Source organism: Crocodylus siamensis, chromosome 4 (assembly GCF_052110815.1).
Source record: "Crocodylus siamensis isolate JL-2025a chromosome 4, ASM5211081v1, whole genome shotgun sequence".
Taxonomy (NCBI): domain Eukaryota; kingdom Metazoa; phylum Chordata; order Crocodylia; family Crocodylidae; genus Crocodylus; species Crocodylus siamensis.
Window position 1 is genome coordinate 168,990,769 of NC_143398.1, and position 22,202 is coordinate 169,012,970.

The following is a 22,202-nucleotide window of genomic DNA, read 5'->3' on the forward strand; positions in this document are numbered from 1 at the left end:
TTTATGTACTTCTTTGAAATGCACAGAAGGAAACCATATCCATGACTCATTAATGGGTTATCTCTTGTCAGGTGGACTGTCTGAGTCCAGTGAACCATCAGAGGCTCTGTGTTCTTTTCAGTAGCTCTTCTGCTCAGTCCAGCAATGCTCCAAGTGCCTGTGTTAGTCCATGGTATGAAAATAATTTGCTAATTTTGTGGAGGGAGGGCGATGGTGGAAGTGGGGAAGGAGTGAGGAGGGAGTATGTGTACGTTCCCCCACTCCTTTCTGATTGGTGCTAACGCCTCTGTCCCATTTACTAAGGACTCCTGGGAAGGCATATTTGCCTGTCACAACTTTTAAGTGTTTCATGACTTGGTCCCGTGCAATGACATCATGTTTTGTTTATGCATTGCAAAGGCTTAAACCAGAACAAAGTGACTTGAAAGTTGGTGGTCTAATCACTTCTTTTGAGTAAGTGTTCAGTCACCTCGTGTTTGAGGGAAATCCATGCAATCTTTTGGAAAGGTGGGAGCTTATAAAACTATTTTAGTAGTAGGGCTCGAGAACAAGGTTTAGAAAACCTACTGCAGTAATTATTAATAGCAGCTGTACTTGGGTAATGGGATAGTTTATTTCTTTAAACATGTAGCAGTTAATCTCTGGATCTCTGAGACTACAGTTCACTAATAGGGTTTGCCAAAGAATTGGTATTAGAAGTTTTAACATCTAATAACTAGTTAAATAGAATAAGGGATGGAAGTCGACACAAAGAATGGTATAAAGATTTTATGGGTTTAGTTTTTATTCAGTCATTACAGTACAAAACTAAGGAATACACTAGGGAAAACTGAACACGCATAGTTGATACTAGTTAAAACTTCCAGCTTGGGGTGCCTAAAATGAGTTTTTTTGTTTTTTTTTTTCCAAGCAGATATTTAACATCTGTCTATTTTGTGTCCCCAACAGTTGTGAAGGAACCAAAAGTTACTTTTAAAGTATCTTGGAAGAGATGTTGGATTCTTGGCCCTTTTTCCCCCCCCCCCCTTAAAGTCCCCTCAGGTATTAAGGGATTGGATGGCTGAAATTTTCAGCATCAGGCACCCAGGCATTGAAGTTCTTGTCCAGGGTCTCTAAGGAATATTTGAGGTGGTTGATCAGATAAATGTATAGACTTGTGACCATTCTACTTCACATTGGGCAGCTCGCAAACAATACATTATCCTGTTTTCTAAATTCTGGTCTCTTCTTTTAGGATTGTGACAATGGAGTTCTATGGAAAGAATGACCTCACTCTAGGAGTCTTTTTAGAACGGTATTGTTTCAGGTGAGATCTGTTCTTTTCACCCTCAAACAGCATGACTGCTTTTGACTATATGTTGATCTTTGAATGGCCAAATCACATTATGTGCATTTTTAGATGTTCAGGAAGCCATGTACAACCTGTGTCAAAAACGGTTTGCCTGAGGTTAGTCCCTTCCCCTTTTTAAGAGGGAGAATTTCTGTTTTGCTGGATTAATAAACAAGCTTCTTTGCAAGTATATTTCTGTAAAAGCAGTAAGAGTTCTTATGAGTAAAAAATCCTACAAGCCCATCTTCCTACCAACTTGTTCTGTCATTGCTGCATTTTTTTTTTCTTTTTAATTAACAAAGATTGTAATGGCCTCAGATGCCTAACAGTCCCTCTATTGGACTTTATTTTTATAGTGCTTGGCACAGTATGGCTAAGTTTGAGGTCTGTGGGTTTAAAAGCACTCAGTTGCGTTGCTCATGATCTTCTCAGGACACTATTGGTTGCTATGGAGAAGATGGGAATTTTGAGTTGGGAAATCACTCCTGATGTATATTCTTCAGAAATTCTGATCCTGTCTCATACAGTACTTGGAGGAAAAACCTACCAAGATGTTGGGAAGTTTCAGGAAGTAAATACCTTAATCTTTACCAATTTTGATATAAAATTCTGAAGTGTATTGACTTTAGACAGACATGGTGGTCTATTCAACTAATGTTTCAGCTGTATGAAAGAATTAGGTGCTAAACTGTTTTGGGAATATCTAGAATTACCCAAGATGTAAACTTATTTTATTAGCCTTTTTTGGGAAGGGTAGTGCATAAAGCTGAGTGACTTGCAATAAGGGACAAAAATAGTGCACTTTCCTTGGACCATACTGCCGGATAGAAGGTGTGCCTGAGTCCTTGTAGCCAAAACTTGTTCGGCTCCTCTTGGGGTTTATTTTGGCTATTGTTAGAATCCTACATTACATAAGGAACTGCTTTAAGCTATGGTTTTTAAATCTGCCTCACTAGCATGCTAAGAATGCAGCTTGCTTACCATCTACACTCTCTGCCTTAGAAGAATGCACCTGGCTATTTGAGAGGGGAATGGGTAACTTCTATCTTTTGGGGGGGAAAGCAACTGATGTAGGTAGTACATGAATCTGAGATAAAATGACAGGAGATTTAAATTTTGTTGAAGTTCATAAATTACCTTTTAGGTGTCTTTCTTTAGCAAAACCACTAGTTAGAGCATTAAAGATGAAAGTCTGTATCTGACAGATGTTTTGTGGCTTACAGGAGATGGGTCTTCATTGCACTTCTTTACAGGGGCTTGTAGCCCTCTAAAGCTACTGATTAGCTCTTGGTACTCATGCAGCCATAGCTTTGGTTGTACCTAGTCTGGAGACTTCAGTTTCTGCTGTTGCCACCATGATATGTTGCATGCTAAATTTGTTTCTACTTCTCAGGCTTTGAGCTTTGGGGAGATGAAGATTAAGCATATAAAGTGCTGCACTTGTTACACTCAAGTCAGTGGCTGGTACAGGGCATTGGTCATTTTGTAGTCAGCATTTTTACACTTGTGCACTGCTGCGGCTAGTTTTCTCATGTGAGTGCAGGTTATTAGGGCTGTGCAAACCTTTCGTCCCTGATTCAATTTGGCAGAGATTCAGCCCAATTTGGTGGCCAAATCTCCAAATCTGGATTGAATCAGGGGACCCTTTTAATCTCTCCAAATCAAATTGGAACCCTCCAAATCGATTCGGAAAGATTGAGTGGTTCAAACGTAGACACAGCTTTAAATGTTTTTTCTACATATCTCTAGGTAGCAGATGGCTTGTGAATGCTGCTATACTGGGGTGCATGGAACATCCCACAGGAATGCAGGTTACCCCCCACCGTGCTTGGCAGCAGACCCAGAAGTGGACCAGAAGTACTTCTGGTCCACTTTTGGATCTGCTGGGGAGTGTGCTGGGGGCCCCCTCCGCACCCCCTGGCTTGGTGACTGGTGCCCCCTGGGTCTGGGTGGGGGGCACCTGAGGTCTCCTCCAGCTGTCTATGTCCAAATTGCTGAGTCTCTGAATCAGTATCGAATCTTCAGATTCGGCCAAATCTAATCGGGGGCAGTGATCCGAATCAATGAATCGAATCACTGTCCCCGATTTCAGGGTGAATCTGAATTGAATAGGGCCTGCTTCGCATACCTCTAAGTTATCCCCTGGAAGGTTCTCCAACGCAGTCAAAAACTAAACTCGATTTCTGCAGTTAAGAGCTGGCCAAGATCTTTTTTTCAAAATGGGAAGTCAGCATATTCAAAAACAACTTTTTGAGGTTTCCTGATTTTTATAGGTTTTCTAAAAAGGAATCTATCACGAGTTACAAGGTTCACCAACTTGGTGTTTTAAAAACAGCCTTAAGACATGCATTGTAATGGCATCTACGGGTGTGCTGAATACCTGGGACCATAGACAAGTTCCCAGGAACATCAAATGTATGCTTTCTCACAACTGAGTGTACCCCTGCCCCTTCTTTTCATGAAGGCCTTCCTACCAGTGCCCCAGCATGTTTTGCGAAACGCCTATGGTACACCACATTCGTCGCTTCGTCCACGGGCAAGGCTGTGTTCAGATTGTACTGAAAGAGCTGGACTCCCCAGTCCCTGGATACCAGCACACAATCCTTACCTACTCCTGGTGCAGACTGTGTAAGCAGGTAAAAACATGAGAACGATTCTTTAACACTGTTGGCTGCTATTGCAGACAAATCCCTAGTGTATGAGGTCTTTGCATACCTAGCTGTATTTATGCACATATATGCACGAGTAGTGAACCCTAATAAAAATATTTTTTCTTTAATGTTCAGTTCCCCCCCTCTATTGCCACAGCTCAAATGGAATGAACAGCTTGATCAGTACAGCTCAAGGCTATATTTGGCTGCATCATTAGATAAATACTGTAGAATAATGTGCAATAGAAAAAGTGTTTGTTCGTGGTTTGAGGCGAAGGTAATCAAATTTCTCTTGAAAGCAGGGTGGGATGTAGGGTGGGGTGGGAGGAGAGTTTTAGATGCTTTTGATTGTACTGGACGAGTTTGGCACAAGAAGCTGAGATCTTTGACCCTGACTTCTATCTCTTTTTATTGATAGAAAAATGTGACCTTTCTGCTTCGATTAAAAATTTCAGATTAAATAAATCGGTGGTGGCTATCTGCAGCAGGTGCATCAAATGACATGAGCAACCTCTGCTGGTGCCATGCAGCAGATGGGAGGGGACAGGCAACATGAAGTAGATAGAGCAGGAGATCGGTTAGCGATCAGAAAGTAAAGCAGTAAATCAGGCAGGAGAATAGGATCAGAGTGGTACTTGGGGAGTGTGCAGGGCCAAAAAGGTTGGCTACACTGGTCTGAACAATTCTGGTGTGGTGTCTTACTTTTTTAGATGGCCATACTTTTGTTAACTTGGCCTACAACCACTTCCTTTGAGTAGATTCATAGATGTAGTAGTGTTGGAAGGGATGTTGTAGATCTAGTCCGACCCCCTGCCATGGGCGGGAGAGAGAACTGGGCTCAAATAACTCCAGCCAGGTAAACGCTGAGCCTCCTTTAAAGTCCCCCAGAGTAGGAGCCATCACCACTTCCCTGGGAAGTTGGTTCCAGATCCTAGCCGCCTTGACTGTGAAGTAGTGCCTTCTAATGTCTGCTCTAAACCTACTCTCTAGCAACTTATGGCTGTTATTCCTTGTTACTCTGGGAGGCGCTCAGGGGAACAAGGTCCCTCCCAAACCCTGCTGGTCTCTCCTAGTAAATGTATAAATTCATAGACATTAGGGCTGGAAGGGACCTCGGAAGATGGAGTCCAGCCCCCTGCCCAAGGGACAGGAAGTCAGCTGGGGTCATAGGATCTCAGCAAGATAAGCATCCAATTTGCTCTTGAAGGTGTTCAGTGTTGCTGCTTGAACCACCTCGGATGGCAGGCTGTTCCAGACCTTGGGGGCTCGGACAGTAAAGAAATTCTTCCTTATGTCCGGTCTGAAACAGTCTTGCAGGAGTTTTGACTGTTTGACCTCATCATCCCTTGGGGCTCTGTGGTGAACAAACATTCCCCCAGATCCTGGCAGTCACCCCTGATAAACTTATGGGTGGCCATCAGATCACCCCTCATAAGCTGCCTAATGAGAATGGGGTGGGAGACAGTGTTAAAGGCCTTCCTGAAGTCCAGAAAGACTACATCCACTGTGATGCCTGCATCCAGTGTGGGTTTTTTTGGGGGGTTTTTTGTGTTTTTTGTGGTGTTTTTTTTTTTTTTGTGACCTGATCGTAGAAGGCAATCAGGTTTATCTGACAGGACCTGCCCCTAATGAAGCCATGCTGGTTGCCCTTGAGCATCATCCCTGCTGCTGGCCCATCACAGATTATGCTCCTTGATAATCTTCTCAAAGAGCTTCCCCAGGATTGAAGTAAGACTAATGGGCCTGTAGTTGCCTGGGTCCTCCCTCTTCCCTTTTTTTAAAGATGGGAACCACATTGGCCCTCTTCCAGTTGTCTGGCACCTGGCCTGAGCACCACAAGTGCTTGTAAAGGTGTGCCAGGGGCCCTGCGATAACCCCTGCCAATTCCCTCAACACCCTGGGGTGGAGAGCATCTGGACCTGCTAATCTGAACATGTCCAGCCCCTCCAGAAGTTCTCTAACCCGATCCTTCCTCACCCTAGGCTTGGCAGAGTTTCTCCCAAGTCCATCCTGAATCTCGGTAAGGGAGCCCCGGTCCCTGCACAAGAAAATTAGAGGCAAAGAAATTGTTAAAGAGTACTATTCCTATAACTTGCTGTACACATGTAGTGCTGGATTTGATTCAGAAACACGCTAGAACTGTAGCTTCAAAACACAATTCACTTCATGTTAGATTTTTGTTCAGCACCAGAGTAGCAAATTAACTATGTTTTGTTGTAAAAGCCACATGCTTTCTTTGTTCTTCTAGCTAAGAAAATATGAGCTATATACCTGTTTGAGTCCAAAAGCCAAAATTCAGCAGACTCCTGCTATATAATAGAAGTATATTGGCAAAAAAGGTCTTCAGAAAGGCCCTTCATTTTGATTTTTGTGTAATAAAAGTGCAAAGACTCTTTATCTAAAAATATTCCTGTGTTGGTATGGAAAATCATCCCCTCAATCCAGCAGTGCAGCCTTTCCCAATTAATACTTCTAGATATTTATCTGCATCATTGGTTAATCACGCCAGTACACAACATGTTGGCATTATATTGCCCATTACCTGCCATAAATACAGCCAGTGTGCATGTACACTTCTGATTCTTGACCACACTTGTGAGTTGCTTTAAGTTCTGGTTCACTGCTTGGATTAGGCTTATCTTAGTTTATGTATTTATTCCTTGGATCACTTGCCTGAGATTTGTTTAAAACCTCTTGCTTCACATTTCAGGTGACACCAGTTGTCCCACTGTCTAATGATTCTTGGTCCATGTCATTTGCAAAATACCTTGAGTTAAGATTCTATGGGCACCAATATACCCGAAGGGCCAATGCAGAGCCTTGTGGTCACTCCATACACCATGACTATCACCAGTATTTTTCCTATAATCAGATGGTGGCATCTTTCAGGTAAGTTGTTTTTTTTCCCCCATTTCCAGGAAGATCCTACTTTAACTTTCTTGTTTGCCTTCTCTCCCCTGCTCCCCTCCCCCCCAAAAATACTTGGATCAGGCTGGAATTCCAAAGATCACTTAAGCAGGGTTGGGAATTTTTAAATAAATGGAGGCGGGGGAACAGCATTATTGTCATAGCTTGTACATCTGTTCTGGAAGTACAATGCAATCTCTAGAAACCGGCATGCTAGTCAAACTGTTCTGTGCAGAGCTACAAGTGAAGGGTGTGGTGGTGTCCCTGGAAATAATGGACCTGCTGCAATGGAGTGGCCTATCTACATTGTTTAAAAAAGAAAAGAAAAAAAGAGAGAGCTCTAACCTTGAACTGAAGTTGACCCAAGTGATTTTTGAGGTTTCTCCAGCCTATAAGTATGGCTTGTAGTTTTCATTTAGTAAATAAACTAACACAAAGCTACTTTAGGCATTGTCACTTGCCTTGAAGCCTCTTATCTGCTTTGCACCAACAAAAGGAGGGACTGCCAGTAGCAAAGAGGGTGTTTATTTTGGGACTGCTTCACACTTTAACATGGGCATCTTCTGTTGCTCCTAGCTATTCTCCTATCCGGCTGCTGGAGGTATGTGTCCCACTCCCCAGAATCTACATCAAACGACAAGCTCCATTAAAGGTTACCATTTTGCAGGACCTGAAGGATTTCTCTCAAAAGTAAGCAGTGTGTAGGTGTTGCCTGTCCCTTCCTACCTCTATTTTATTTTTTTGGCTTGATCTCCAATTACTAGATGACAGGAAGGCATTCTTGTTGGAGTTAAATAACACCAGCTATATATGTTTCACTTTTTAAAATTGAATGTAGAAGCTGTTTTTTTTAATAGCAATGAATTGATACACTGAAGGAACAAGGCTCATATTATGAGAACATTTAGATTAACAATTGTGTGTTTTGTTTTGTTTTCTGATCCCGTTAATGACAGAGTTTCACAGGTATATCTTGCTGTTGATGATCGCCTCACTTCTTTGAAAACAGATACTTTCAGCAAAACAAGGGAAGAGAAGATGGAAGACCTTTTTGCCCAAAAGGAGGTAATGTGCTGCTATTGCACCAGTGAAATGCAGATTAAAATTCACTGAGCATAATTCTGGCTGATGGCAGAACACAAACTTCTCTTTCACTTCTTTTGGTAGATGGAGGAGGTAGAGTTCAGGAACTGGATTGAAAAGATCCAAGCAAGGCTGCTTTCATCATCATTGGACACCCCTCAGCAGCTTCAGTCAATCTTTGAGTCTCTGATAGCCAAAAAACAGGGGCTCTGTGAGATGCTGCAAGCATGGAATAACAGGTAAGAGACTGGTAATGTTCGTATACTACATAAGAAATTGTCATGGCCTGTCTTCCTTTTCTGTCTCCTGTGTGTGATGTAACTGCTGTATGGTGGGGTTAGGAGTTGTAGCAGAAAACCATTAGTAAATGTCTAGATTTTAAATAGTCCACCTAGACTAATTGCAGCTTTTCATTTGCAAGTTGTGTGCTTGGGGAAGCAAAGCATAGCTTGAATAAAAGGGTCAACAAGAGCATAAAAACAGTTGATCACTCTGAAGTAATTTTGCAGCTGTGCAGGCATGGGAAAACACTTGCCATTAATTAACTCAACTTTCTGTTGTGTCCCTTGACTCACTGTTTTCAGTGTAAGCTTGAATTTGGAACGGTTTCTATTTTGGCACTTGTTGAAAAGGGCAGGCTCTTTTGATGATCTGAAACCTTATTTAGGGATAATATTGAAGACAACATATCCAAGATGAGTTGTCACTTCATGCTCTTCCCTCCCCCCTTCAGTGTGGGAGGCAGGGGGGCAGCCAGCTATCCTCTGACCTGCAACTGCTCCCCAATCCCTGGCCACCTCTGTCCATTCATTTTTTCATGTTAGAGTCTAATTATTGGGCAGTTGTCCTTAAATTTGAAGTAGTTTTAGATTTGGGTACTAAGGTAGCCTGTTCCTAGAATGAAAGCACCTTTTATGATGTCATGTTGATACCTTTATCCTATTTTATTTTTAGGTTACAGGATCTCTTCCAACAAGAGAAAGGTAGAAAACGTCCTTCAGTACCACCTAGCCCTGGAAGACTGAGGCAAGGGGAAGAAAAGGTAGTTTTATTCTGCCGCTGGTGTCTGCAGTGAAACAGCAGTTTTTCTTCAAGCCGTGTTTAAAATACATAGTTAAGTTGTATTGCTGAGCAAAAGTAATTTCATGGTGCCGTATAATTTGAGTTGGAAAGTATTAATTCTGCAGACTGTTAAGACAATGCACAATAGTGGCTTACACTAAAGAAAATGTTAACTCTCTGAATTACAAAAGCTGGTGACCTTTTAGAAACGCAACTATTTGCTTTAGTGCTTGTAAGCTCTCAGTACCGATGTATGTCTATTTAGTTGTGCACTGTTGATACTGAAGAGTATTTCTAAATGGGAAATAATCCTTTATGCGTTTGCTTTTAGGCTTAGTTGTGGTGAGAGAGCAAACATAAGCAAGAGTGACCATATTACTTGCTTGGAGTTGCTAGCAACTGAGAAGGGGGAGAAAAACTGGGACGATTTAATGTAAACAGAGTAAAAGTTGCAAGAAAAAAACTAAAATTCTCTGGGTCGCTTTTTTTTCCATTGGCAGGTATGGAAAATGATAATATCCCAAAGGACTCTGCATTTTTATCTAGCATGAAGTGTAATAAGGCAGGCATCAGCAACCTATGGCCCACAGAGCTGGGAGGCTTTGGGATGTGGAGGGCTTCTTTTTTGCATGTCAGGAAGAAGTGGTAGCAGCTTCTCAGGAGGAGCTGTGACTGCAGTTGCAGTGGCACTGGCATGGGCCAGGTTGGAAGCAGTCTGCTTGAAAGCTAAGTTCGGTTTAAAGCAGGCCCCCACTCCAAACATTGGCCACTCCTGTACTAAGATGCTCAAGAAGCCCAGCCTCAGATGAAGTAACTAAAAGGTTTCAGTATACTCAAGGTAGTAGGTAATAGGGGTGTGTGAAACGGGCTGTATTCAATTCACATTTGGCCCCCGGCGGACCCGGAAGTGGCCTGGAAGTGCTTCTGGTCCACTTCCAGGTCTGCTGCTGAGCGCGCTGGGGAGCTTCCCCATGCTTCTGTGGGATGCTCCATCCACCCCAGCATCGCAGCGTTCACGAGCCACCTGGTACCTTGAGGTATATAGAAAAAACACTTAAAGCTGTGTTTTGTCTGAATCACCAGATCTTTCTGAATCGATTCGGAGGGTTCAGATTCAATTCGGAGAGGGATGGATGGATAGATAGATAGATGTAGGGTCGGAAGGGACCTAAGTAGATCTTCAAGTCTGACCCCCTGCCCTGGGCAGGAGAGAATACTGGGCTCATATGACCCCAGCTAGGTAATTATTAAGCCTCCTCTTAAAGACCCCCAAGGTAGGAGCCAGCACCACTTCCCTTGGAAGTTAGTTCCAGATTCTAGCCACCCAAACTGTGAAGTAGTGCCTTCGAATGTCCAGCCTGAACCTACTCTCAAACCACTTATGGCCATTATTCCTTGTTACTCTGGGAGGTGCTTGTGGGAACAGGGTCTCTCCCATTCCCTGCTGGTGCCCCCTAGTAAGTTTGTAAATGGTCACCAGGTGCCCTCTCAGCCTTCTCTTGTGAAGGCTGAACAGGTTCAGGTCCCATAGCCTCTCCTTGTAGGGTCTGCCCTACTGTCCCCGGATCATGCGAGTGGCCCTTCTCTGGATCCTCTCAATGCTGGCCACATCTGTCCTAAAATGCAGCGCCCAGAACTGGATGCAGTACTCCAACTGCGGCCTGACCAGTGTTGCAGAGTGGGAGGATCATCTCCTTGGCCCTGCTGATGATGCATCTGTGGATGCATGACAAGGTGCTATTGGCGTTACTGACCTCATCCTCACATTGGCGGCCCATGTTCATTTTGGAATTGATAATGGCTTCAAGATCTCTTTCTGCCACTGTGCTTTCGAGAAGGGAGTTCCCCAGCTTATGGGTATGCTGCTGGTTATTACTGCCCAAGTGCAGTACCCTGCACTTGTCAGTACTAAATCCCTTCCTATTCTCATTTGCCCACCCCTGTAACCTTTCCAGGTCCTGCTGTATCCTTTCCCTCCCTTCTAGCCTGCCCATCTTGCCACAAATCTTGGTATCGTCAGCAAATTTGAACAGGGTGCTTTTCACCCCCTCATCCAAGCTGCTAATAAAGAAATTGAACAGTGCAGGCCTGAGGACCAAGCCCTCGGGGACTCCACTGCACGCATCCCTCCAGGTCAAAAATGACCTGTCCACCACCACTCTCTGGGTTTGCCCCCTCCAGCCAATTTGAGAGCCGTCTGACTGTAGGCATCAATACTATGGTTGCTCCCCATTCCCTGAGGTGGAGAGCATCTGGACCTGCTTATTAGAACATGTCCAGTCCCTCCCAGAGATTAAAGGGTCCTCTGATTTGATTCGGATTCAGAGATTCGGTCTCCAACTCAGGGTGAATCTCTGCCGAATTGAATCGGGGACCAAAGCTTTGTACAGCCCTACTAGATAGTAGCAAAAGGAGGGTGGGGGAGCAAGGGGAAAACTGCAGGATGATGCAGCTTAAAGGTAGAAAACAAAAATTCTGTGTGTTAAACCTGAAAAATGTGTGTGCTATAAATTTTTAAATGCAATGCTTTAAAGGAATAACCTGAGTGCTTTCAAATCTGGTAAGACTGCAGTGTCTTCAGCTTTCTGTATGCGTGTGTATCTTTTCAATTAATTGCTATTGAATTCCTAGTTTGCAGAGTAAAACAACATTTATTTTAAATCTTTACAGTCATAAGGTTCTGCAGTAAATAGACTGGACCCTTTAAAAGCATCAAACACATTGTGGTAGTTGGTGATAAAAATTAAAGAAAACTGCATTACACGAGTTAGAGCACCATGCTAAGCATGTAGGAGTTTATCTAATAGCATCCATTTAAATCTTGCTATTTCTGAGATTAGACTCCTACCTTGCACATGGTCATGGATTAGATGGATTTAGTGGTGCTGCTGAGGCTGAAAATGCTGGCCACAACTGCTGTTTGCAAACAAATTGGAAGCTAAATTGGCAAGTCAGTTGCTAGCTATTGGGAGTAGTCTCAAAAATTGGGGACTGTAGCTGAAAAGGATTGGGGCTGCTGGGTCCTACTGACAGACGATTGTTCTTTGCCCTTCACAGATCAGTGCAATGGATGCTTCTCCCCGCAATACTTCTCCAGCACTACAGAATGGAGAGAAAGGTCTGTTCAGCAAACACTGTTTTTAATGAGACCAACAGAACTGTTTACCTCAACTCCTCATTAGATAACTAGAGCAGCTGGTATTTTTGGTGTAGGTCCGTCTCCAGGCTTCGTGTCTGAGACCATTTTGTATCTGAGAACCTGCATTCTGGACCGGGACTCTTTCTACACAGAACATATTAAAAAGATGGTCCCTTACCCAAAGAGTAGAACATGCAGTATTCTTAAAGACCTTAATTTTTCCTAGAAAACTGGAGCAAGGCTCTTTATACAGTTGGGTCTTAAGCCTCTAATGCCCTATGATGCATTTCCTATCTTGGGTTACTGTGGCTAGTGGTTTTGGCACACTATGCTGTAGACATACAATGCTCTTTTAGTGCTGTACCTCACTTGTATGGTTAACAAATGTAAATTGAACATAGGTTGGTTAGTATTGTAGCAATGACAGAGCCCCATCATGCCTGAATTTACCTAGGTCCTTCTATGCTGGACTGGTATCTGGGGGAAAAAAACTAGATTTTGAATGTTGTTAAATATCATAAGTCTTTTTTTATGTAACCATTTAGTTTCATTAGGGGGTGTCTCTCTCTTTTAACATGAATACTTTAATATTTCCAGGTGTATTGGAACTACTCAAAGGAAAAATGTCAAGAGTACCCAAGTCCTATTTTTCAAAAATGACTTATTGTGGAAGTCCATGGGACTCCATCTCCTAATGAAAATTATTCAGTGTGCATGACCTTTTAAAAGTTTGTGTGCAAGTCTATCGGATGTACCGTATTTTTCAGACCATAAGACGCACCCCTCCTGGAGCCTCAGTCTCCGCGGCAGCGAGTCCCTCCTTCGGACTCCTGCCCCGTCTGTTCCGGCCGGCCATTTTTATTGCCGGCTCCTGGCCACCGGCACGGGCGCCGGCTTCCGGTCTAAACAAGCGGCGGATGTCCCGCTCGGGCTCTGCCGCCTCCGGGCAAGCTCCGCCCCGTCTCCCCGGGACACGGCATAAACAAGCGGCGGGTGTCCCGCTCGGGCTCCGCCGCCTCCGCGGGCAAGCTCCGCCCCGTCTCCCCAGGACACACCTTCGGACCATAAGACGCACCCTCGTTTTCCCCCCACTTTTGGGGGGAAAAAAGTGCGTCTTATGGTCCGAAAAATACGGTATGTGGATTGCATTTTCACCTCTTACTGTTCACTTGCTTGGTGCTGGTTCTCCTTGCATCATTCTTTCACTTTCCAGGGTAACAATCTTATTGCATATGAGGAATTGTTACACACATGAACATAGGGTTCAGGAGCAAAGCATATATTGCAGTTTCTGATGACAACCTGAAATGCTGTTCTGTGCACTTGTACTTTCAGAAGATCGTTTCATGACTACCTTGTCAAGTCAGAGCTCCACAGGCTCCACCCATCTCCAGCTGCCTACTCCTCCTGAGGTTATGTCAGAGCAACTAACAGGGGGGTCCTCTTTTGTCAGTACGGTTCCTGAACAAGAACCTACCAGCGCCTCAGAAGGTACAATCCAATGACAGTCTGTTGTATGGCATATCACTTAGCAGCAGGCATATAAGGTTCATTTAGTGCATGATAGTCTGACTTTCTCTTGAAGCAAGGCATATTAACCATTTGGCCCAATTTCTATGAACTATAGGTCTAGTTTGTTGGGCAAAGTGGTCACAGAAAATGGACCAAACATTTAAAATCATGTGAGCCTTGAATGACCTCAGATGGATACTTGTCTCCCCTCCTCCTCTTCCCTTTTTGCATTAAGCAAACTCTTTTGCGGCTGACAAGGAACCTATTGTGTTCTGTAAGAAGACCATCATAGCTAACCTATTGAAATCTGAAGTTACAGTTTGCATTTCTGCTGGTACTACAATGTACGTTACAGTATAAAAGGATACGTATATTCAACAGTGGCGGTAAGGGGATGGGCTATTTGAAATGGAAATAAGGTTAAAACAAGCTGGCAATAGAATCATGGATGTAACTTGAGACGGGTTGCTTGACCTCTGCTCTAATTTTCTGAAGTAAAATAGTAAAAAGATCTGTGAAGTTCTTTTGAGCTCCTCAAATAAAATTTGGTAAAATGAAGATCAATTGACTATACCCCAGACCTAGTTTTAAAGCTTTGGCTCTACTGGTGGATGTTTAATGACGCTGAATAACATCTTCTTTCCAGATGTGTTTGATGGACACTTGGTGGGGTCTACAGACAGCCAGGTGAAAGAGAAATCTACTATGAAAGCCATTTTAGCAAACTTGTTGCCTGGAAACAGCTACAATCCCATTCCATTCCCTTTGTAAGTAATACTGGGGCTACCACTGGGCACAAAAATGGTGCTGTCTTTGCTGAAGCAGGCCAGGTTGCATCTGATAAGCTGTGGCTTTGGAAAGATGTGAACATGCTCTCTGTCAAGTGGAGAAATTTATGCGACAGTTTGGAGCTCCCTGTGTGTAAATCTAGTCTTATCGTACATGCTTACTTGTTCACCCAAGGTTTCAGTGACAAACTTAACAGGGAATGAAGGTTCCTTGGATGTATTTGCTCATTTGAGACTTTGCTAAATTCTGTCTTCTCAAATTGCTGAAAACTGCTTGAAGCCTCTGAACTAGACTTCAGCTATCAGTGGCTCCTATTCGGTATCTAGCGTAGCACAGATTTGGCAACCCGAGGATAATGATGCCATTTCAACAGTATCTTCAGCTACCCAACATTAAACCTATAGATCATGCATCTTCTACCTAACTGCAGACAATTCCCATAGAAAAAGGCTGCTTGTGTTCCATTAGGCCATCTCCACTTATCTTCTCTCTTTTTTCTATGAACTTAAACCCCTCCCTCTTCAAAATCCTTTTTTGAAAATAATTCATATGTCTTGTGTGTGCTACTCTGTCTCTGTCTGTCAGAATTTTACCTGATGTAAAGATTACAGTAGCATGTCTATACTTTTTTCTCTTTTTTCCAGATGTCTATCAAGATTCATACCAATGTTGGCTAGATATAGGTCAGGTTCAGTAGCTGTTGCATATTCCCTGTGGCCTCTCAGCTAACCTGAAAATTAGGAGGCTTGAAAGTCTTTTGACTAATAAGTGTGCGTGTGTGTGGTGTGACCCATTTGGCTTGAGGCTAACACCCACAAGCCAATCTGTAGAACTTGGCTCTTTGAGTTCTGTTTTGCTTCCCCAGAGTAGTAATGGCATGTGTCAGCTGGGGGCTAATGTTGACCCTTTTTGGGCACAATTCAGAACCATGTCCTGAAGTCTAGGTATGAGCGGGAGAAAAAGAAAACCTTTGTAGACTCCCTCAAGCTTGATCAACATGTTAATTTGGGGACTGTATCACTCTCCCCTCTGTCATATGGGCCTAGATTTGGAATGCTAACCCTATCTAGCACATCTAATTTCAAGACCATCCAAGTAAAAGCACTTGGAAAATTTGCTTTCTAAACAGAAATTTATCTTGTAATTTAGAGCTGGTTCTTTGTAATAATACGCTTGCCTGAAGTGAACACAGCTTGCTCTAACATTTGTTCTTAATTTTATTAGATTCCTAACAGAGTGTTCTGTAGCGCATACTATGTTGCCTACAGATAATAGGGAGAAAAGAGAACACTTTGGTTCCAGGTCTGACTTTCAGTTCCAAGTGACTTGTTTCTGGTTTGTATTTGCTGAAATTCATTACTGAACAAAAATGTAACCTCTTCTGTCTGCTGTCTTCAGAGACTTGCTGCAGTATGTAAACAGTCTTTTCTTTCTTTCATGCAGTGACCCAGATAAACACTACCTAATGTATGAACATGAACGTGTACCAATTGCAGTCTGTGAAAAGGAGCCCAGCTCCATTATAGCTTTTGCTCTCAGGTATTGAACTTTATTCTTTGTCCATTTGTTTATTTTTTCAACTCAAATGCCTGTAAGGTCCTCAGTAACTATGGGAGGCAGAGGGCATACAAGAGACTGTCATTGAGCTCCTATATGAGAATTCCCTCCAAAGCTGACATGACTTTTTCATATTTGGAAAAATGAGATGCTTGTGTATGTAGTTTTTGATGGACAAAATGATTTCCAGACTTGCATCTAAATTGTACCACACAACAAGAATTGAAAGTGAAACTATGTATAAAGATATTTCTGCAGCATCAAAACACTATTTTTCTGGGGTGCCTGCAGAACCTAGTAAAGCCCCCTTCCTTTCCCCTTCCCCCTGCTCCCCCAGCTCTTTAGCAGTGTTGCACTGGACATCTCTAGTTGCTGGTGGAGAGGTCTAGTGTCATAACATGATCTCTCTTCATCCCCACAGTTTAGTTATAGTAACTCTGGCCAATGTAAGAGGGTTCTTACCAGTAACCAGCTTTCCTGTTCCTCTAGTGCTGCATTTCTCAAGTGGTTGACTTGGTGAATACAATTTAAGGGAGCAAACTCATCTTTAGTGTTCCTTGTGCATTATCAGGCAGCAGGATTCTTGAAAGAAAGTTTCAGCTCTCTGACAACTTCCTTAGGATTGTGAGACTGTTAGACTTCATTTTAAAATAAGTCTGTGCTTTTAAGTGATTATTTTACTTTGCTTTGTAACCTGGTGGGAGGTGGGGTGGGGAGGGCTTATGTGGAGGGTTAGCTGCAAGGTAGGTGGCCTTTCTCTACTAGGTGGTTTTTCTACTTTCTGTTGCCTCCTGAATTCAAGTGCAAAGACTAAGAGTTAGAATGTAAGCTATTGCTTCTTCCCTTTCAGTTGCAAGGAATATAGAAATGCCCTGGATGAGTTATCCAAAGCATCTCTGAAGAGCAGTACTGAAGAAGGACTTCAGTCAAACAGGTTACAGACTAATTCCTAAAAGGCATGGAAATGTTCTAGGCATAGCAAGATGGCCAGGGTAAAGTCTTCAAAATGTTTTCCCATATCCATATACCAAAGACTTTGTCTCCTGGCAATGTCTAGTGTCCCCATTTTCAATATGGCTATCTCTCTTGTCACTGCACCTTGAGGTAACAGAGGTACCTTGTGACTGGATGGCTTGTAGCATGCCCTCTTAACCAGCCTGTCTGCCTAATTGTGCTTGCCAAGGGACAGCAGTAAGATTGTTTAAAATCTTGGGCTAAAACAGATGACTGGTTTAATCAAGGGCTGATTAGTTTGAGGTTTTAACTTTTGTCAAAACAAGCTGGAACAGTTGCTTTTTATAGGATCCCAAGTGAAGTCTTGTCTGTTTTAGCCTTGGAGAAGTGCAGTAGTCAGGCCCAAGCTGTTGCTAGAGAAGCCCAAGGTCCTGTTTAGGTAGCATTGGGTGCTTGGCTCTAACTAGAAAAGTTGTTGCTCTGAAGCCACTTGCTCTCTTCTTTAACTAGGGGAAGGGAGTAAGTGATTTTTTGAAGGAAGGCTGGAAACCTAGAAGTGCATGAATATCTAGCTCTCCCCATGGCTTAATTCTTTCCTCCTCCTTTATTTACAGAACATAATAGTTTACCCTGACAAGCTTTATTCTTTTGTTTTTTCTGGATCACTTAAAGCTCTAGTTTGGCTATAAATAACTTTAAATCTGTTTTGTTTTGTTTCCCCCCCCCCCTCTTTTTTTTCAGTATGTCGGACAACAAGCCAAAGAACAGCAGTCCAGTCAGGTTACCAGAGATGAACGCAGGGCAGCCAAGCCGTGCAGCAGAAGCAGAGCAGCGTAAGACTAGCTATTGTTTCTCTAAAACCCTGCCTGGCCCAGCTCTAGATTTACTTTTAAAGAAAATTTTACTTTATTTTCACCAAGACCTAGAGCTAACTTACAAGAGATGTAACAAACTGGATTTCCATTTCCAAGATCTACATCTTGGTGTTATTGACCTTTAGAACTTGGAGTCAATTAGGTGTCCGTTTCCTGCACTCTTTTGAAGGTTTCTTTTGTTAGTGGTTTTCCTTGTACTCTTTTTTTTTCTCCTCTCTCCTGTCACCCCAAACACCACTCATCTTTTTTTTTTTTTTTTTAAGTAGCAGACTTAGATTCTGTACCCCATGACCAGTCTAGTCTTGTTTTGTTTTTACCTTAGCTCTTCTCAAACAGTAGTAGAGTCAGAGTAAATTAATATTTTTAAATATGGATAGCAGACTTACTAAAATGCCATGGACATTTCTACTTGGGAATATCTCCAGGGTGGTTCTTTGAATCAGGAATATGTGCATGGTTGTTTCTTGTAGTTTGTTTATGCATGTGTCTTAAACTGACTGAATTAAGATTTTTTTTTTTTTAACTTCTTGCACTGATACCATTGCAATGGGAATGATTTAAAGCAGAGGATTTCCATGGCATTAGATGTGCAGTTTCGCTAATAACTCCTGAAATATTTAAGGTGTAGTATCCTGAAACATTAGGCTAACTATAAAATAATAAGTTTAAATTGGTTCTGGCCTGATCCTAACATCCAATAGAATGATTTGATAGGTCTGTAATCATATTACTATTAATTATATTTCCAACAAGAGAAATAATTTGAGAATGTGTTTTGATTTCTGGTGTGCTTTATATGGCTGTAGAAAGAATGTTCTTAATTCTTTTTTTTTCTCTCTTCTACTTTTATCTATATTTTAGCCAAAAAGGCTTCTGGAGTTCTGTCCTTTTTCCGTGGTACAGGAGGGAAGAGCCCTGACCTGTCTTCTCAGAAGAAAGAGACCTTGCGTGGTGCAGACAGTGCCTATTACCAAGTTGGGCAAATGGGCAAAGAGGGACCAGAGAATCAAGGAGCAGAGCCTCAAGGTGCATATCTGTTCTCCTTCCTAGCTAAATCTGCTGCATTCCCAAGGGTGCATCCTACTCTAAGCCCAAGCTCATGCCAGCTGGGTTTTTCAAGAGTCTAAGGGCTAGGGATACCATTTCCATTGAACCTAAAAGGGATTTGGTTTTCTCTTGCAATGTTACGTCTCCTGTAAATAGTAGATGGGGATTTATATAGCTTCAGAGCTCTACCAGTACAGTATATTCTGAAGTTGTATTTTTTTTTTAATTCTTTAAATCAGGAAGAGTTAGTAATGAGCAAATGGGCTTTAGTCCAGTCTCTTGTCTTAACATCGTGGCATGCTGTGTTGCTTCAGTCCATGGATTACGAGGAAAGCAGAAAGGAGAAACATGTTTTATTTATAATATATAGAGCTGAGGCTGTGGGTTTTTGTTTTGGCTGGTGGAGCTACTCCTTTTAATAAAGTTGCTCATGCAGACCAATTGTGAATTCTGGTTTATAAAAGCTATTTTCTTAGACCAGCTATGCCATTGACTATTTCTGAGACACTAGTTTAACTAGTCTGTTTCATTTTCTTTTGGAGTTAAGAGTCTAACAAGATACACTAACAGTACATTTTCTTCAATACCTACAATATGTTGAGGATTTGGTACAGTGACCAGCTGTGGCTTTGTTTTCTGTAGTACACTGAAATGACAGCATGCAATTTATTTTTAAATATTGGAAACAAAGCTAATTCACTTCAACAAATGGCTTGGGAATTATTACTGTAACTTCATGTGATAACTGATCTTATTAGGGGAGTTTTTAGCTCTCCTGCTGCTAATATCTCATGTTTAATCAGAATTTAATGGACTTACTCATGAATTGCTCTTTTGGTTTTTGAAATGTATATGTTTGTCTGACATGCCCCTTTTCCTTGCAGATGAAGTGGATGGAGGCGATGCACAAAAGAAACAGCTAGTGAATCCCCATGTAGAACTTCGTAAGTAAAAAATCTTGAGGCTTTGAATTGGTTGCAGGCTGGCAATTGCTTCTTGACAAAGTGCAGAAGTAGCTTCCTGATAGAACTTAGAGTTGATGTCCTGCCATTTTCTAGCTTAAAATGAACACAACAGCATTCTTACCACAGGCCATGGGGAGAGGTTTATTACAGAAACACCCTACAAAGCCTAACTTATACTGGCACGTAAGAATGGTGCTTTAATGCAGTGGTCGTGTGAGTGCAGCCATGCCACACGTGGTGCTGCAGACCTATCTGTGGTGCCACATTGCACATTCAGGTGTTCCCTGTGCTGCGAGGTAGTGTGGGGGTGTTTTTTTGACCTTGGGAAATCCTGAGGTAAAAAATGCGCGTGAAGATAAAGCAGGGCGGTGCACATGGGGGCAGCATGTGTTGCCCAAAACGAGCCTGGGCAGCTGGAGTCGCACTCCAGCTGCCAGCCAGACTCCAAGCAGCAGGATCTCTGTGGCTACAGCTTCTCCAGCCCCCAGGATCCCAGGGATGGCTGCTGGGGCCAGCACGGCTGCTGGCCTCAGCCTCTCCTACCCCACTAGGGGTAATCTGCTGTATACCAGGGGGTGCATGGCACAGGCATTCCCCAGGGGCAAATAACAAGCAGCAGCACAAGGTGTGCCACTGCTTTGTGTCCCCAGGGAACCAAACTTCCATGCTTGTATGGACACGGCCACTGTGGGCTAACTTTTGGGGATTTTGTTGAAGACTTCCTTTCCTTTTTAAGCCCTACAAAGTATTGTGGTTGGTGGATGAGATGCTTTAGATTCAAATGTGGACACTTCTTGCCAGTGGTCAAGAGGGATGTTAAAACTCCTGAAAGTGCTACTGATCAAGTATCTGTCCTGGTAAATGAGCTTTGCATTCCTTAAATTTATCCTCTGTCTGCAGAATTTTCAGATGCTAATGCGAAGTTTTACTGTCGGATTTATTATGCTGGAGAGTTCCACAAGATGCGTGAAGTGATTCTTGGGAGCAGTGAGGAGGACTTTATCCGTTCCCTCTCTCACTCTGTGCCCTGGCAAGCTCGTGGAGGCAAGTCAGGAGCTGCATTCTATGTGACAGAAGGTGAGAGCAGATTTATTTCTTCCCTTTCCAGTGTTTAACTTTCTTGCTTTTTTTTTGTGCAAGCAGAAGGGAGTGTTTTTTATTCTCCTTCCCACCCCAGGCCCATGTACTTAATGTGGCACTTGAGTTGGTGGATAGCTTGAAAAATTCTAAGTGAAAAATGAGTAGTGGTTTCCATAACATGTGTTCTGACAATACACACAGTACGTGTTTTTGATCTACATTGAGCAGTTTTGTCACAGGAAGGTGATTGCTCATGTAGTTCTCATTTTCTGTGGGAGAGTAAGACTTCAGAGAGTGCTGATGCTGCCTCATAACCCAGAGAAAATTCTCATTACTTAAGTCACTTTTAAAATAATGCCTACAAATGAGCTATGATTTGCCTAATTAAAATTTTATGAATACCAGAAAATTCTGATGCCTAAAATAAAAACCTCTAAATGCAAGGATTAAGAGAAAATGAAAACTGGTGTGGTTTTTTGTTGTTGCATGTTAAGCTTGTGAAAGACTTATAGTTAATATTTTGTATTCTACTCATGTAATTTTTTTTTACCTTTCTTTAATCTTAACAGATGATAGATTCATTTTGAAACAGATGCCTCGTTTGGAGGTCCAGTCTTTCCTAGATTTTGCCCCACATTACTTCACCTACATCATTAATGCTGTTCAGCAGAAGGTAGGACTAGAAAATCTTACAAATTGTGTTCTCACGTTACCTTTTTTCATACTGGTAGCTTTCAAAATGAAGGGGATGAACAGATAAGATATAGTGAAGAGTAGTGCCCATAACTGATGGAAAGAATGAATTTTAAATTTCACCTGGACTACTTTTAATATATTTGATTTAAAAGAAAAGAAAACTGCACAGAAATAGTAACAATACCAAATTGCTAAACTCCTATCTGTATTTTCTTGAACAGAAGCCAACAGCACTGGCCAAAATCCTTGGAGTGTATAGGATTGGATATAAGAATTCTCAAAACAACACTGAGAAGAAACTGGATTTGCTTGTCATGGAAAACCTATTCTATGGCAGAAAAATGGCTCAGGTGAGGAATAAATATACAATGCGACTCTGCTCCTGCTGTGTAGTTTTTCTGAACTGTTGTCATGACCTGTTCTACTGTTGCTCACTGCTGAAATAACTTGACCCTGGCGCAAGTGGGGGGAGACTTAGTGATCCAGGGTAGAGCTCTTTAGCCATTATGGCTGTAGTGAAGACTGCCTTTTTAAATCAGAAATCTTATTATGTCC

At 42.4% G+C, this 22,202-nt stretch overlaps 1 protein-coding gene across 4 annotated transcripts in view; it reads left to right on the top strand.

Moving 5' to 3' along the window:
- The window catches only part of PIKFYVE (phosphoinositide kinase, FYVE-type zinc finger containing), a 100,744-nt gene that overhangs the window by 70,839 nt on the left and 7,703 nt on the right, over positions 1-22,202 (top strand). For 2 of the 4 annotated variants that reach the window (XM_090044860.1, XM_090044862.1), the window contains 20 exons: positions 72-172; positions 1,235-1,306; positions 3,795-3,966; positions 6,692-6,870; positions 7,465-7,578; positions 7,845-7,953; positions 8,056-8,210; positions 8,926-9,013; positions 12,091-12,151; positions 13,508-13,663; positions 14,331-14,451; positions 15,118-15,156; positions 15,917-16,012; positions 16,881-16,964; positions 17,726-17,817; positions 18,721-18,885; positions 19,791-19,850; positions 20,772-20,948; positions 21,521-21,624; positions 21,869-21,997. In XM_090044860.1, the coding sequence (XP_089900986.1) occupies positions 72-172; positions 1,235-1,306; positions 3,795-3,966; positions 6,692-6,870; positions 7,465-7,578; positions 7,845-7,953; positions 8,056-8,210; positions 8,926-9,013; positions 12,091-12,151; positions 13,508-13,663; positions 14,331-14,451; positions 15,118-15,156; positions 15,917-16,012; positions 16,881-16,964; positions 17,726-17,817; positions 18,721-18,885; positions 19,791-19,850; positions 20,772-20,948; positions 21,521-21,624; positions 21,869-21,997 (2,274 nt within the window). The remainder of the gene's footprint in view (positions 1-71; positions 173-1,234; positions 1,307-3,794; positions 3,967-6,691; positions 6,871-7,464; positions 7,579-7,844; positions 7,954-8,055; positions 8,211-8,925; positions 9,014-12,090; positions 12,152-13,507; positions 13,664-14,330; positions 14,452-15,117; positions 15,157-15,916; positions 16,013-16,880; positions 16,965-17,725; positions 17,818-18,720; positions 18,886-19,790; positions 19,851-20,771; positions 20,949-21,520; positions 21,625-21,868; positions 21,998-22,202) is intronic. The other 2 variants (XM_090044861.1, XM_090044863.1) reach the window with 1 other exon arrangement.